Source organism: Camelus bactrianus, chromosome 9, assembly GCF_048773025.1.
Source record: "Camelus bactrianus isolate YW-2024 breed Bactrian camel chromosome 9, ASM4877302v1, whole genome shotgun sequence".
Classification (NCBI taxonomy): Eukaryota; Metazoa; Chordata; class Mammalia; order Artiodactyla; family Camelidae; genus Camelus; species Camelus bactrianus.
The window spans coordinates 17,122,230-17,139,264 of record NC_133547.1 but is presented as its reverse complement, the minus strand read 5'-3'; the positions used below and the strand labels follow the sequence as shown (position 1 = coordinate 17,139,264).

General features: G+C 45.3%; 1 protein-coding gene across 7 annotated transcripts in view; it reads right to left on the bottom strand.

The window, feature by feature from the left end:
* Positions 1 to 15,608, bottom strand: part of SLC7A9 (solute carrier family 7 member 9) — a 35,310-nt gene extending 19,702 nt beyond the window's left edge. The window contains exons 1-9 of one of the 7 annotated variants that reach the window (XM_074369846.1): positions 15,469 to 15,608; positions 15,215 to 15,366; positions 9,588 to 9,635; positions 4,704 to 4,814; positions 2,548 to 2,695; positions 2,034 to 2,276; positions 1,443 to 1,568; positions 1,107 to 1,206; positions 310 to 354 (exon numbers count right to left, since the gene is read on the bottom strand). In XM_074369846.1, coding sequence (XP_074225947.1) covers positions 310 to 354; positions 1,107 to 1,206; positions 1,443 to 1,568; positions 2,034 to 2,276; positions 2,548 to 2,695; positions 4,704 to 4,814; positions 9,588 to 9,614 — 800 coding nt within the window. In that variant the 5' untranslated portion in view covers positions 9,615 to 9,635; positions 15,215 to 15,366; positions 15,469 to 15,608. The other 6 variants (XM_010950036.3, XM_010950034.3, XM_074369848.1 and 3 more) reach the window with 6 other exon arrangements.
* Positions 15,609 to 17,035: the final 1,427 nt, after the last annotated feature.

Here is a 17,035-nt window from a genome sequence, read left to right as displayed (position 1 = left end):
AACAGCAGAGCCACCTGCGGGGACATGTGACATTTTCAAATGAGAAAGAACTCTCCCTTTTTAGACTCCAGAGCAGTAAAAGTGACTTGTCTATAAAGCAAGATAATCTAAAGTTAGAGTTCTTCCTTCCTCTCAGCAACCATCCCACTATCCAAAACCGAGCTCCCGTGAGTGCAAATGAGCTTGTAAGAACCCATCCGTGTGGAAGGCGGGGGTGGAGTGCCGGGAGGACGCAGTTCCACTTTTTGCTTGGGAGAGAGAAATACGCTCGCCTGTCCACTGCCTTCTGGCTGGACTCAACTTTCCTACCTGAAAGGGTTTTTAAGTTCTTCTGTTATATAGTTGAGTTGATTCCTAGAGAAAGAAAAGTAACATGAGTAACATAACTTGGAATTTCTTTGCGAAGATTATGAAAGACAAAATAATAAAGGTTGGCCTCATTACGCTTCATAGAGAAAATTCCCCTGTAGGAATTCCAGGGTAATTTCTTTTGGAGGAAGCCCTGGGGATGGTGAGATGACTAAGCTGCACATCGTCAGCTGGTAAGTCTTTGCCCTCCGGGGGAATCATGTGAATTTTCAACAATTACTGGGAGTAATTTGAGTGCTTTGAAAAAAAGCGGAAGATTCTTTGTCTGAAAAGAGAATGAACCTGCAAATGCCTTGCATGAGGGAAAGACTAGCGTCCTGGATGGCCACTAGACGTAAGTAGAATTTCATCGACCACACTAGTATTTGCAAGGTTGAAATAGAAGTGCCACTGAATATTCTTGCCTTGTCCAGTGCCTGGCAGCCCTCACTGCCTCCAGTCCGGCTGAGCCTGTCTGTGTCTGGTGATGCTTCCGGCACAGGGCCCCACCACTGCGGGCCCACAGACCCCTGTGCCCAGGGCTGGTGCCACATGCGTGACTGGGAAAGGGGCAGGTACCCCGGTGTCTCTGGGGTCCGAGGCGAGCAGAAGGGTGAGGGGTGGGGTGCTTGACAAAAGGGAGATATTAGGGTCCCGCAAAAACCCCAAAAGGAGATGGCATTGCTTTTCACACGTTTTCAGTAAGATAGTTTCAAGAAACCCACAACCAGGCATGTGCCGTCTTAAGAGTGCCTTACCATCCATCATACGCCCAGAGTCCATTATAAAATGCCAGACTGATGGCTCCCACAGACAGTTTTGGGCCCTCAAAAGAATTTTCAAAATTCCTTGTATTTCCTGTAATTAAGCCAGACAGTGAATAGTGGGTGTCAGCCGACCAGACTGGGACTTGGCATCATCTCCAGGTAAAAGAAGGGGGTGGCTTATGACCTCAGGTTATTAAACAGACTCTGAAAAGTTGGGAAACTGAGGTTGCTTCTGTTGAATTCCTGCCTTACAGGTATACTTAGGAGCAAGACCTCCAGATGGTCTGTGCTGTGTGGAGCCCACCCAGCCCTCCAGCCAAAGGTCACCTTGGGCCAGGAGGACAAGTCCACTGATGATGATGATGGCCACGATCACCAGCTTAGCTGCTGTGAACACGTTCTGGACGTAGCTCCCCAGCCGCACGCTCAGCGCGTTCACTATGGTGATGAGCACTGGGAGGAAGAGGCAGAAGTGGGCAATGTTCTGGGTCTGTGGGCTTAGCATCTTCCTCCTTTCTAAAGGCCCAGGAAGGAGTCTCCTTTCCACTCCCAGGCTCCCCTGCGTCCTCCTCCATTCACCACCACACCCATCAAATGCACCTTGGAAATCCAGCCGGGGCTGCCTCCCTCCAAGAACAGTGGAGAAACAGCCAGGCCCCAGCCAAGTGCTGCCTTGTGGGACAGCCTGCAGTCACTGCCACCCTCCACCCCTGACAGCTCTGATGGCCCTGCAGCACAGGGGTGGGATAGCAAAGGGCACCAGGCTTTGGGCCAAGACCAGTCCCGGCCCTGCTCCTCACCAGCACCTCCAGGCCCACTCGGCCTCTTTCTGCATATGCAGGAGCTCAAGCCAGTCTCCCCACATCATCTGTGCCAGGACTTTTCTGACCCTGCCCAGGGTTTCACACGGGTACTCACAGATGGCAGCAGCAGCCAGGCATTTAACGACAATTTGAGGAGGGTTGCAGCCTGAGTAGAAGGGTGCAGAAACGTACTCAGAGAAGCTCAGACAGATGATGGCAAAGGACGAGGGTTTTGTGACGAACAGGCTGGTCCAGGAAAAGAGGTAGGCAGGAATGGGGCCAAAGGCCTCCATCAGGTAAGGGTACTCGCCCCCCGACTTGGTGATCATTGTGCCAAGCTCCGCGAAGCACAGAGCCCCTGGAACACAGAGAGGAGCAGGGACCCCGGGCCCCTCGTGAGGCTTCGCCCTGACTGAGGGAACCCCGCTCCCCACGTGGGAACTGTGCTCCCGGGGCCCACCACCATGTCTCTCGTCCTGAGCTGTGACCATTGGACGTTTCTGCGAAGCCCAGTTTATGGCTATTTGCTCACAAGCGTTGAAGGGGATCCCAGCAGCAGCAGAGAGAGGTCTGATAGCCTGTCCCACGCTCAACAGGGGGTGTTCGCCAGGGAGGGGGGCCTTCGTTACCCAGTGTCGCAAGAATCCCACAAGCCGCCCATACGATGAGACTGGGCCCCACAGCCTCCGTGTTGCTGAGCACAGATTTGGGGGAAATGAAGATCCCGGAGCCGATGATGGTGCCCACGATGATGCAGATGCCACTGAACAGGCCCAGCTTGGATGTGGAGAAGGGGAGAGGAGAGTTAGTGCTGCCGCCCGGATGGGGCTCAGACGCCCAGACGCAGCCCTCTTTCTCCCACCCTCCCTCCTGCCCTCGATGTGGCCGGGCCGGCCCCAAGTGGAGGAAAGCCCCAGGGCGACGCTCTTGGGGCTTTACTTGTATGGATTAAGTCGATTAATCCTCATGAGGCCGGTCTGCCATTACCATACCCATTTTACAGGGGGAAACAGAGGAACAGAAAGGTTACATTACTCCCCAGGATTCACAGCCAGTGCGGGGTACACCTGGCTCAGGTTCCATGCGCCAACCCTTACGGCCCTCGACAAAGGGGACCAGATGGTAAAGGCGTCAATCACCAACGAGAAGGGCCCCCGGGACAAGACTCTTAGTTGGGCAGGGCCGAATGGGGCTTCTCCTCCAAAACTAAGAGTGAAGTCAGGGCTTTGGGGGCCTGGCCTGAGGCATCATAGGGGAGCGGGGCTGTAGGCGGTGAGCAACGAGGCCTCAGGGACAGAAACCCTCGGGGGCTGTGAACTTTCTCGGATGTCATTTTGCAGAGTATGAACATGCTACCAACAAGACATACACGTATGACCCATTCCTATGCAGATCCAGAGCGGGCAAAGCTAACCGCAGAGACAGCACTCAGGGCGGGGGGCCCACCTGCAAAGGGGCAAGAGGGAACTTTCTGGGGTGATCCATTTGTCAAGCTCATCAGTCTGAACACTGAAGATCTCACTTCACTGCTTGTAAATTATACATGAATCAAGAAATAACACTGTTAAGGAAGGAAATGTCTGATGCAGGCCCCTACTTACAACATTAGCCCTGGGAAGCCTGATTTCTGGAGCCCGAGGTGAAACGTGTATGTGCTTGTCTGTCTGGCTAGAGGCTGCACCCGGGGTTAGAGCCCAGAGGATGTGGAAGACCCCAGCTGTAACTTGCCACCAAGGGACACACACAGTCAGAGGAGGGGTCCTAGGGAGCAGTGTCGACTTCCATTCCTCTGGGCCATCTCCGCTTCCCTCCTCTATCGGCCAGGTTGGCTCACCAACGCCTCAGGCTCTCCAGAATCCTTCCTTGCTGAGGTCTGCATTCGGCCTGAAGCTGCCCAGCTGAGTTTAGGGCATGCTGGGGGTTAGCTCAGCTGGGCTGTTTTCATGGCCAAAAGGAGGGTATTGCTGCCCATCAGCCGACTCCTAGGGACCCAGGATCCCAGGCCAACACACAGTCAAGCCATGTCGTTCCCCTGGTTAAGCCCCTAGTCCCTCCCCCATCTCCTCCGTTGCCAGGCATGGGAGCTCCCGGAGGCTCTGCCCAGAGCCCAGCCCACAGGTCCTGCCCTCGACACCATCTGACCTTGCTCTGGGGCCCTCGCTCCTCATCCTGTGAGCCTGAAGCTTGTCCTTCCACTCCCATCGCCTGCTGCTCCCATCCCCCTGGGACTATCACTGCACAGCGTGGAACTCAGAGCTCCATCCCACCTGCACTGCCCTGCTCCCCCCACGCCCCCCTCCTTGCAGGCCCAGCTCCATCTGCCACACACTCAGGCCCCTCCAGGCCGCAGGCACCTCCAAATCCCACCCTTCCTATAGCCCAGCCCAGAGGGATCACCTATGTCACACCCATGTCAGAGTCGCCACCCCAGCTAGACTCACTAAGAAGGAATGGCAGTTTCTCTTGGGGGAAGGTATTCAACCATGAGGAACAGATATTTGGTGAAGGTGCCATAGAGGGGACTCAGACATCAGAAGTCCCCTCTGACCATCCGAGAACAGGCTATTGGTCTGGGCAAACGCCAGCCCCTTGAGTGCTTACCCAGCACACAGAAGCACACATGTATTAACTTCATGAGAACATGCTGAGTTCATGGGCAAGAGGGAAAGAGGTAGGTGCAAAGAATTGTTCCATCAGGGATAGGGATGGGAGAATAGTTCAAGCCCCCAACACCGCCCCGCCACCGCTGGACCTGGGAAGGGCCCGGCCCCGGGGACCGCCTTACCTCCTTTTGGAGGTTTGTGGTCTTGGGTTCGTTGCTCTGGATCGACTTCTCCTCCTCTCTCCTCTTTCTCAGGTTGGCCTCCTCCATTTCCCCTCCTGCCAGTCCTGGAGGCTGCAAGGAGGGCACGGGCGTCCACTCGGCAAGTGCTCCAGCAGAGGCACCTGTGGTTCAGCGGGCGCTGCCTTTGCGGACAGATGATTAGCTACTGTTTGGGGAACGTGCAGCTGTCAATTGCACTTTTGCTCAGTCTCAGCAAAATTTTGACAGCCGTTCAGGCCCTGGGCAGCTGGGCTTCTGAGCTCTTTTCCGACCTGCCCCGTGAGACCCTGGGCTCCCCCACCCCGCCCTCCCACATCCGCCCTCTGTCTCCTAAGCCTCAGCAATGACACACCTGAAAGTCATTCTACCTCTACTTTTTTTTTTTTTTCCAAAAGTAAAAAGAACTACATTAAAACATACTGGGATATACTTAGTGGAATCAAGCCCGAGGCAGGAAGGTTTTTCTCAGAATTACTTCCCAGGCTGAAGTCACCTCGCACACAGTGGATTCATGATATAGATATTCTTTTCGTTGAGTGATGCAAAGAATGAACAGCATTGCTGAGGAAAACCAGTTCAAGGATGAACTAGGTAGCGGTCTTTTCCTGTGCCCTTCCTCCAAATCAAGTCCCGCTAGGGTCCCTGGCCAGGAGAGTGTCCAGCCTTCCCGTCACCCAGAGGCCTTACCTCCTCTTTGACCTCGCAGAGCGCAGGGAGCTGCCCGGTGTGGCTGACCACCTGCCTCTGCACAGTCACGCCCTAGGAATGGCCATGTCTCATGCCCAGGAGAGAAGGAAGCCAGAAGGTACAGAGGTCAACGAAGGTAATTATTAAACACCTTTCTTTTAAAGCAATGAAGCTTGGATACACCACACAAAAAGGGGAGGGTCGGGCAAGCCAGTTTCTCTCCCAAATATTTTTGTTTTGTTCATTTGTGTTCAGATCAGTTTGTCTTTAAATTAACCAGATTCCTCCCACAATCAGCTGTCTCCTGGAAGGAGAAATCTCTCTCTTAAGACTGGGACCAGAGGAGATAAACTTTGAAACCTACTCTTTTATTATCTTAATAGGCTCTATTTACAACTCCTGGCAGGCAGCATAAACAGGAACCGCTGTGCATGGAAACTAACAACTAACTGCACGTGGAACTTGCAGGTCAGGGCGGACGTTTCGCTCTCCACTGAGCAATTTCCTCCAGGGTCCTTGGTCCGCCTTCCACCTGCTACTGACCAAGTCTGAGGGATGATGAGTGAATCCTTCCCACTCACCATTGCCAGTGACTGGGTTTTGGCACCGCCTGGACCCAGAGAATTTGGCAGATGGAGACCCAGCAGTGAGGCCCGCACAGGGCCCTGCTCCGTCCACACCTGCAGCCCTGGCCACCCGCCCCTTTGACTTGCTGCTGTTGCTGCTCACGTGGCCTAGGCCTGTGCTGGTCGGACTGTAGAGTGAAAAGGGGCACAAACACCATCAGTTCCTTACTGTCACTTACCTGATGGGGCAACAGGCCCCAGAGGGGAGGAAGCCCCTCAGAGGGGGTCTGGAGACCTCTCCTGTCAGAGGTGGAGCAGAGGGGCTGCAGTTGTGCTCAGATGTGAGGGTGGGGGCAGACCCACCCCTCCCCACCAAGGCCACCTCCTGGCTGCTCTAATCCTTAATCTCAGATCAAGGCCTGGGACAGAAAAGCCCACCCAGCCTGAAGCACTGTTGCTTTATTGCCTGCCTCCTCCAGCAGTTTTGCACTGGGGTAGATTTAACAGCATCCCAGATATCCGGTTGAGACCAAAGGTCACCGGACAGAGCTGGTGAGTCACTGAGGGTCACTTTGGGAGCACGTTGGGGCAGGCAGACATGAGAGAAGCATAGATTTCTTGGGGTCATCTCTTACAGCCTTCTGGAGAATGTGGAGGACCTTTGCTGTCCCAGAGTCAGGGTCCTGATGTTGAAGTCTGTTACCTGACCCCTTAGTGGGGCCACGCCTCCTCATCAGGGCACCTGCTCCTCTCGCCCACTGGAGCCAGAACCCGAGCAAAGTGCTCACTCGTGGGCTGTCTCTCCGGAGTGTGGAGGCCAGAGGCCAGGGCAGGACACAGCACCCCAGACAGGACCTGTGCACAGGCTTGTCTGAGTCACCCCTAAGGTATTTGTCAACACTGCAACACTCAGAGGTAGTGCCAGGCCCATCTGAACTTGCAGGGCCCTACAAAATGCTCCCTGGGTCAAGGTCGCCCCAGTGGCTGATGTTCTAATGGAAATCCCTGAGGACAGCAGGGTGGGGCAGTGTGTGGTGGTGAGGGGGAAGGCCCTGCTGAGCCCACACCAGCCACACAGCCTCAGGGTTACTCAGGCTCTCTCCAAGGATCTGTAAAATGGGCCAGTACTGGCACACCCCCTTCACGGAACTCTGAGGGCTACAGAAGGTGATGCATTGGGTTTCCATGCTCTGTTCATGCAAAGGAGACCCTGGTCTTCTTGGGCCTCTGCCAAGTGCTGCCTTTGGAACATCTGGGCATGAGGATCCTTGCTGAGCGTCAGAAATCTGCTTCAGTTCATTTTCGGTCCATGGCAAACGTTTCTCTTCTAAAAGCTGTTGTTTTTGTTTTGTTCCCCAGCAGAGTGAGTGCTCAACCAATTATCTCAAGGTTTTTCCTGTGCCCCCCTCCTCAAGAAAAATAATGCGGATTTGTCCTAGTAACACAAATTTTCTCCCATTTCTTCAAGACCTTTGGCTCATTGTATATCCTGCTTTTCCACCACATGGCTGAAGTTTTACCTCATTGCAGTCAATTCCGTCTTACAGTTAATTTCCTAGGAAGTTTCTTTCTTTCTTTCTTTTTTTCAGACAACTCCATTATGTCTTAAGTTTCTGCTTAAGATCTTGACCTTCACTTTCAAACTGTGCTTTTTCCAGTTGCAAAGATGCTTGCTGTTTGAAGATGTGTTCTCTTACCTACCTGAATTCCAACCAGGAGGACTCATAATGAGTGAATGGAATGTGCAAAGTCTTTAAATGTCAAGGATTTACAGTCTAACTGTAAAACAATTAGCAAGGAAAGCACAATTTAAAAACTCTTATCTGGGGAACAGTCTGTATGTATACATACAAGAGCTATTGGAATAGTGCAATTCTACTTCAGAACTTTGTCCATCAGATTTTGACATAATTGACATACAGCACTATATTAGTTTCAGGTGTACAATAAAATGATTTGATATTTGTACATATTGCAAAATAATCACCACAATAAATCTAGTGAACACCTCTCACCACACACAGTTACAAATTTGTTTTTCTTGTGATGAGAACTTTTAAGATCTACTCTTTTAGCAACTCTCAAACAATACAGTATTATTAACTATAGTTGCCATGCAGTATATTACCTCTCTAAGACTTATTTATTTTATAACTGGAAGTTGTACCTTTTGACCACCTTCACCCATTTTGCCCATCCCTCACCTGTGGCAACCACCAATCTGTTGTTCTCTGTCTCTACAAGTTTTTTTTTTCTTAATTTTTTGGTCTTTGGGATTTTTTTTTTTTTTTTGATCACAGATGCAAGAGAGAGCATTCATATTTGTTTTCCTGTGACTTTTTTATTTCACATCCAACCATGTTGTCACAAATGGAAAGATTTTTCCTTCTTTTTATGGCTGAATAATATTCCATTATATATGTCTCACATCTTCTTTATCCATTCATCCATTGATAGACACTTTGGTTGTTTCCACATCTTGGCCATTATAAATAATGCTGCATTGAACATGGGGGTGCAGACAGCTTTTCAAGTTAGTGTTTTTACCCAGAAGTGGAATTTCTAGATCATATGGTAGTTTTTCTATTCCATAGTGGCTGTACCAATTTACATCCCACCAATAATAGCACACAAGTATTCTTTTTTCTCCATATACTTGAAAACACTTGTTAATTCTAGACTTTTTGATAACATCCATTCTGACAGGTGTTAGATGGGATCTCGTGATTTTGCTTTTCCCTGATGATTAGTGTTGCCAAGCATCTTTCCATGTGCCTGTTGGTCATCTGTATGTCTTCTTTGAAAAAATATCTATTTAGATTCCTCTGCCTATTTTTTAATAAGATCATTTTTTTTTTTTGCTCTTGAGTTGTGTGTGTTCTTCATTGGATATTATAGTTTCTAATTAAAATATAGTTTTTTTCTCTAAAATCATCCTCATTTCTACCAAAGATAGCCAAATTCACACTAATTTGTTTGCGAAATAACTTTAGTTTCATTACATTTGGCCTGATTACTTATTTAAGTTCAGCAAGGATAGCAATTGACCTATTTTAAATCTGCTTTGCTGGAACTTTTCATAGGAATCTCCAGAATCCAGAACTTTTAACAGCTTCTTGAGGATAAGAAGCTATGTCAAGGACTTGCCATCGGACTCGCCCATAACAGCTACAGCTTTGAATGAATTCTTCTCTTCTTGAAGGTCCCCCAAATATCCTGAGGTTCCTCTGCCTGCCAGAAAGTGACTTTCCTTACCTACCTGGTAAGACTGCTGGGAACCGTGTAAGCAGGGAACCAGGGTATTTTTCCAAGGAGCTTTACGGCTCCATTGTCAATCTTAGTTCTTTAAAATTGTCTGGTTATATCTGATTCTATGCAATTCTCAAATGTGACAGTCCAGTCAAAGTACTGGTAATATAACTAATGTCTCTAATTGTGCCCTGTTACAAAGAGAACAGATTCTTAGTGAATTTATAGAAATAACTATATTGCCATGGAAACAAGAATGCCTTCTAAGGGTTTCCAAATTCTGGAGGGATGAGGCATGGAGAAAGGTAAATGTTTCAATTCTGCTTACAAAGGTGGAACTCACCAAATTGCTGTGATTCATAGTTAGCATAAGAGGAATGGTTTTCTTAATCTGGAAAACAAACATTAAAAAGCCAGTAATATTTCAGACCATAAAACCATGAAAATTATAATCATACTCCTCAGCTCATTCAGTCCTATGTAATTAATTCTGGTTAATCTTGATCATTTGTTAGCAGTGTTACAAAGTCATCAGGTTTCCATCAGAGTTCTGTAATATTACCCAGTTCAGTGGTATAATCTGAAAATTATCAGAAACCTATATTTGTCAAAAAGTCCTTTCTATAAATCTTCTTGAAGGTGAAGCAGTTTTGCAAAAGCATCAACGTAAACTAATAACTGTCTATAAATGACAAAAAGACAAAATGGTATGGTTAGAGACCTGACTACGATGCAGTTGACAAGGAAATGTGGTTATTTCTATGACATACAACATTTTGAAATAACAGCTAGAATTATGACTGATAGCATTTTATCAGGACACATCAGATTTTTTTGAATTTCATATAATTTTTAGAACACTTATGTTAATAACATTCTTCAGTCATGCAATATATCCTAAGAAGATTTATCATCATTTATTTGACAGTGTCTTCCATGTAATGTAATATGCCAACTAACCCTAGTTAGTTTAATCTTAACTAACCATTGAGATGTTTAAGGGGTCCTCTGAAAAATCCCGAAGTTCAATGGAGGTCAAAATGACTTCACTTAGAATTTGATTTGGGGAAGTTTATCAAAGATATCAGAAGGTTTTAAAATACTTGGTCAAATAAAGTCACTGTGAAATAATACTTATTCACTTAATCAAAGTGACAAGAGTTCACAGGCACATACAGAAAATTAAATAGTTCTTTAAAAAAAACTTAACCCTTATAATATTAAAAAAGACCCAGTTTAAGCAATCAAAGACCTGATTAAAAAACACACAGAAGAAATTATTTTAATAAAACAAAATCTCTGCTTTTTAGACAGATTACTCAGAGGTAAAGAAAAACCTTTTACAACTTCCTTATCATTAGCAGACTTTTATCTTTCTAACAGAGAAACAAAACCAAATTCTACTTTTACCTCAGCTTACTTTCAATATTAAAATTTATTTGCTCAATTAAATTCATTCTATTCCAAGTCAACCAGTCCTGACCATGCACAAAACTTCTCAGAGTTCCTTTCCCATAAACCTTCTATAACTTCCTTGTTTACATTCAGAGTTTGTCCCAAGCTTTCCCTCTCTTTTTTTTAAGACCTCTCTAGGACAAAATTACTTTCTTTTCCCTTCACAACATGCATTTCCATTCCTTATACTCTTAAAAAATTTTCTTGCATATGAAGATATTTTTCCTATTTATTTTCATAGTTTTATTTACATATAAAGATTAGAATTAGTTTTAGTGGTTTTAGTTACATATAATAATTAGAATTATTAACCCTTAGAAACCTTCATTTCTAGTGAAAACTAAAAAGGAAACAATTATGAACTGTTCGCTATACCAGTATTTTTTTGATTGGCAAACTTATGAATACATTTTATAGTTTCTAGAAACATATTTCCTCATAGTGTAATTTTTTTTCAGTGTGGTACAAGATATGTTTCTAATGGACCCAAACATCTTTAGTTTTTCTATAATAAGACAAAAGTAGGTATACTTAATTAGCAAGTAATGTCTCAGTATTTTATCTTATTTGGAAATTATCTAGACATTCAATGAATTCCCATCATTTAACTTAGCAAAACTCTAGTTTTTAGTTACCAAAAGATTTTGTAAGCTAACTTTAAGTTTTATCTCACTCACATCCATCAAAGTCATTTGTTGCCAATAATTACGTGAAGATTATCTATGAAAACATCGTGAGACATTAGACAAAGTCAACCAGGCTATTTTTCTTGCTGACAAATTTTGTAACAGAGATAACATGAACTTATTTGACTTTTGGTAAACATAGGTAGAATAAAAGTTTTACATTTAATACTGATAACTCTAAAGACATGCCTATTTTAATTAAACCAATAACTTTAAATTTGTTTTTATTTACTAAAGGTTAATCTTAGATCGTATGAACTTGAAAAACATTTGGGTTACTTTCTATTATACGTCTGCGATTTAGAATTATTTGAAATTCATAAGCATTTACTTTTTAAAAAAAAAATTTTTTTTTAACATTTTTTATTGATTTATAATCAGGTTGCCAAGGGGGTGGAGGGTGGGAAGGGATAGACGGGATTTCAAAATTGTAGAATAGATAAGCATTTACTTTTAAGCCTAAATTAAATAGAGCTCTTTTACAAGTTAGTTTTGGTAATACCATTCAGAGGTAGAAAAATTATCATATCGAAACAGTCACTAGCTTCCACCTCACACTGTGTGGGTTCAGGCAACTCTATAGGTTTCCTTTGTTCAATTAACATTGCCTGAGGGGTGGGTTTACATGCCTTATCTTACAACATTAGGCAGGGGAAACATTCTCCAGTGAGACACAATGTCCTTCCCCACAATACATTCAGGCAAAGGAGACACAAACACCTTACACACTGCCTGTTCAGATACACTAATTCTCTTACAAACTGTCACCTCAATTCCATCACCTCTAATACCGCTAACCACAGTTTCCACCAGAACCCCATCAACAAGTCTTGGCCTTACAATACTAGGTAGGGGAAGTGTTCCCAGCCAGCCAGAACATCCATTCCCATAAAACATTTAGGCAGTTCGGTATAACCTCTTCACGTAACATCCACTCAAACATTCCCACCTTAATAATCCTTTCAATCCTTACATTTTTACATTTTCTCAGTCGAAGTGTAGCCAAAGTCAGGTTTCCACCAGTGGGCCTTGGTACCACAGTTGTGGGACTCCTGCATCAAGGGAAACTGGAAACTTCTCTCCATCGCATAGTCATTTTACTCACTTTTGTGTAAAAGGCTTTCATTCCCCAGTGAGGGATGGAGCCAAGGGACCCAGGTCCTTTTTCAATTTTTAATTTAATTGGCTTAACTGTTGCCTCAAGCAATTGCTGGTCAGGTTTCTCACTATAATTTTTTTCCTTCTGGCTTTTAAAATTTCACCAAACTGGGGTAAATACAGCAGACTTGTTTGGGGTCCTTTAATGTTGGGAGACCAACAGGGGGTCCTTTTGGCTCATCCAGCCTTAGGCAGTGCTGTTTTAAACCCTTTGTTTTTTTAAGACTTAAATATAAGACAAGACACGATAAATCTCCCAGAAGAGAACATGGGCAAAACATTCTCTGACATAAATCTTAGCAATGTTCTCCTAGGGCAGTCTACCCGGGCAATAGAAATAAGAGCAATTATTGTTTATCTACAAATGGGACCTAATTAAACTTGTAAACTTTTGCACAGGAAAGGAAACTATAAGCAAAGCAAAATGACAATCTACAGAATGGGAGAAAATATTTGCAAATGATGTGACTGACAAAGGCTTAATTTCCAGAATATATAAAACAGCTTGTACAACTTAATAACAAAAAAACCAAACAACCCAATCCAAAAATGGACAGAGGACCTAAACAAGTAATTCTCCAATGAAGACAAATGACCAATAGGCAAATGAAAAAATGCTCAGTATCACTAATTATCAGAGAAATTCAAATCAAAACTACAATGAGGTATCACCTCACACCAGTCAGAATGGCCATTATTCAAAAGTCCATGAACAATAAATGCTGGAGAGGGTGTGGAGAAAAGGGAACCCTCCTACACTGTTGGTGGGAATGTAGTTTGGTGAAGACATTATGGAAAATAGTATGGAGATTTCTCAAAAAACTAAAAATAGACTTACCATATATCCAGCAATCCCACTTCTGGGTATATATCTGGAGGGAACTCTAATTTGGAAAGATACATGCACCCCAATGTTCATAGCAGCACTATATACAATAGCCAAGATGTAGAAGCAACCTAAATGTCCATCAGCAGATGACTGGATAAAGAAGTTGTAGTATATTTATACAATGGAATACTACTCAGCCATAAAACATAATAAAATAATGCCATTTCCAGCAACATGGATGGACCTAGAAATCATTATTCTAAGTGAAGCAAGCCAGAAAGAGAAAGAAAAATACCATATGATACACTCATATGCAGAATCCAAAAAAAAAAAAGGACACTAGTAAACTCATCTACGAAGAAGAAACAGACTCACACATATAGTAAACAATCTTAGAGTTACTGGGGAGAGGGGGTGGGAAGGGATAAATTTGGGAGATGAAGATTTACAAATGTTAGCCACTATATATAAAAATAGATTTAAAAAAGTTTCTTCTCTATAGCACAGGGAACTATGTTCAATATCTTGTAACAACCTTTGATGAAAAAAATATGAAAATGAATCCATGTATGTATATGCATGACTGGGACATTGTGCTGTACACCAGAAATGGACACATTGTAACTGACTATACTTTAAACAAACAAACAAATAAATAAACAAATAGATAATAAAATAAAACCTTTGTTTTAATCCCATCAATGTCTGTTTTATTTATCCCATTTTAAAATAACCATCTAAAGATTTTCATCCTGCTGGGACAAGTCCTGCAACTCTTCCCTTTCTGATTCCTCTTTATTCTACCACTTTTAATATTTGCTTTATTTACCTTATTTCTTAACAACTCTTAAAAAATTTCCACCTTGCTGGGATGAGTCTCTTTGCCTTTCTCCTTGGCTTCTTCCCATTCTCTTAATTAACCTAACTTTTTTATTAGTGTCTTGTAAGACCCATAACGGTTCGTCCAGACCAAACCCCGAACAGGGCTTCCCGATTTTTTTTTTTCTCATTCAGGGAGTTCTTAAGGTAAACCATTATATTTCTTTTAATTTGGTCTTTCCATAGGGACCAATAAAACAGCTGTTTATGATGAGGTCTTTAAAAAATTTACCAATTTCTAAGTTTTTCCAATTCAAAGGATCCATTGTGTGGCCAGTGATGAGTAGAATCTTAACAGTGACTCAAACCAGGAAGCCTTGTTATGACTTGACCATGGGTGAAGAAGTGCCCCACAAGGGAATGCAAAGGATTCAGCCCTCACAAGATCCAGAAAACTTATACCCGAAAATAGTCTAAGAAAACAAAGACCTTTGTTGCACAGGTGGTAAGGGTGGTGTGCTGTCAACACTAACAAAGCAAGGAAGCTGGAGATGACAAAGGCCTCTTATGGACTGGGACCCCTTCTGACAAACTGCCCTGAGAGCACGGCCAAGGGAAGAGACCGCTCAGAGTCTTGCCAAAGGCCCACCATTATGTGCACCTCCCGGATGGCAGAGGCCAGGGAGCGTTTTCTCACTGGTCAACAAGCCAAGCTCTCAAGACACAGAGCAAGACAAAAGGAAAACCTGATCAGACCAATGGTTTTCCTGCTTATGACAAAGGACACAAAAGGCAGAACACAAAGAAGAACAGGGACCATTGCTGGGAGGAAAAGGGTCAGCACACCATGAATACCCTTCCAAATTTCCCAAGAGTTGCTGAGTCCAAGGAACTAGCTCCACGAATGTTTTCTCCTGCGAATCTAATTCTAGAAAAGAGATAAAAGACTCCTAACACTCTCTTTTCCAGCGGATCCTGGGGGCAGAGATCCGGGAGACTGACTGACACGGTAAGAATTCTCACCTTCTGCCGGCTTTTGTCAGGTGTCCAGGATCTTAGCTACAGTAGTTTCAGGCTGAGTTACTGTCCAGACAGGAACGCTGAATCCTGCCGACTACGCCAACTGTCAGGAAGGGAGAAATCTCCCTCTGCCCCTCTAGGTTCTTCTGGCTGGTCTGGGAATGAAGTTGATATGAGGCAGGTTAACAGGAGAAAATCACACAAAATTTTAATAACATGTATACCTGGAGAGACCCAGGAAAAAATGAGCAACTCACCAAAATGTTCAAAGCCCTCGCCTTAAATCACATCTTCAGCCAAAGACAGGAGAGGATGTTGGGGGCAGTGGTTTAGGACTTCAAGGGGGAGGAAGGCAATTCACAGGGGGATGGAAAAGCAAATGTTTGGTAAATAAATATTTTCTGTGCCTTACTGGGACAATGGGAGCCACAGTGGACTCTGATCTCCAGGCCCTGCTGAGCTTCCCCCACCACCTGGCCCACACTCTTTGCAGCTATCTCTGGTGAGAGCTCTGTGCCTGGAACAGGCCCTTGATCTAAAGTCTTTAAGCAGCTAAGGGGAAGGAAAAAAGAAAGGCCCCCCCACCCCGAGTCTCGGTTTCTTATAAATAATCAGCCTGAAATAATCCTCATGCCAAAGAGATATGTTGGGGTGGCAAATTTTGCTTCCCTTCAACAGTAAATAACAATAATAAATATGACAGCTCAGGATTAGGAAGGCACAGGATCTCAAGAGGTCCATTTCTCTGCAGCTTTTAAAAAACTTCTCTGAGGCGGAAGGTACAGCTCGGTGGTAGAGTGGGTGCTTAGCATGCACAAGGTTCTGGGTTCAACCCCCAGTACCTACATTAAATAAATCTAATTACCACCCCCCTGAAAAATCAAAATAAAAAAATAAAGGGAGCCTTCTCTAAGGGGACATAGTGCCATGGGCTCATGGTGTGGGGAGGTATGAGGAACAAGAGGCCTCTTCCTCCAGGACACATTTGGTGAGAGGAGTCTGGGCGAGATTCCAACCCCCTCACTGGTTGGCTGGGTGCCTTTGCACAGTACACGAATCACGCAACCTCACGGGTGACCCTGCTCAGATCTGTCAAATGCTTTGTGAATGGTCCATTCTATCATGAGCTGCTTATACACTTTCTCAGTGTCTACATAACAGCTTCTGTCTTTGATTAAACTTCTTATTTAATCAGGGCCAGTGGTCCCAGGACTGAAGCACACCAGGGCTGTGGAGGGAACTTGGGTGTGTGAATTTTGGGCACATCCAAGGGGAGCACGGGGTGAGAAGAGACAGGGTCCGAGGACCCAGTATTTAAGGAATGGACGGAGCCAGGAGAGCACAGCATCCCTGAACCCACAGGGACAGTGGCTCTGCCGAGCTGGGAGCTGCCAGGGTGTGCAGCACCAGACCGGGCGCTATAGCAGATGGGGTGGCAGCCAGTCTGGAGGCGGGCAGCGCGTCAGGGGCTGGGCTCTCCACGGAGAGGAGAGAATGTGGGGTTCAGAAGTGTCTCACCCCGAGGAGTCTTCACTGCCGACGGGAAAGCCTTGTAGAGACAGAGAAGTTGCCCAGAGTGATCTAGACTTCTGGTCTGGAGTATCTGGGAGTGTCTAAAGTCCTTTCAAATGGAGGTAAAGGCCACACACTGAGCCCAGCTGATTAAGTCAAGGAGGTGACAGTCACCCAATCGGAAGGAGACGAGTGGACAGTTCACAAGCCCTGGCTGGCGGGAGCAGGGCTGGGGGCCTGCAAGGCCTGGGGAGCTGGCTGAGGCTCGCCTTGCTCTTCCCTTCTCCCTCCCCCTCTCCCTTCTCCCTCCCT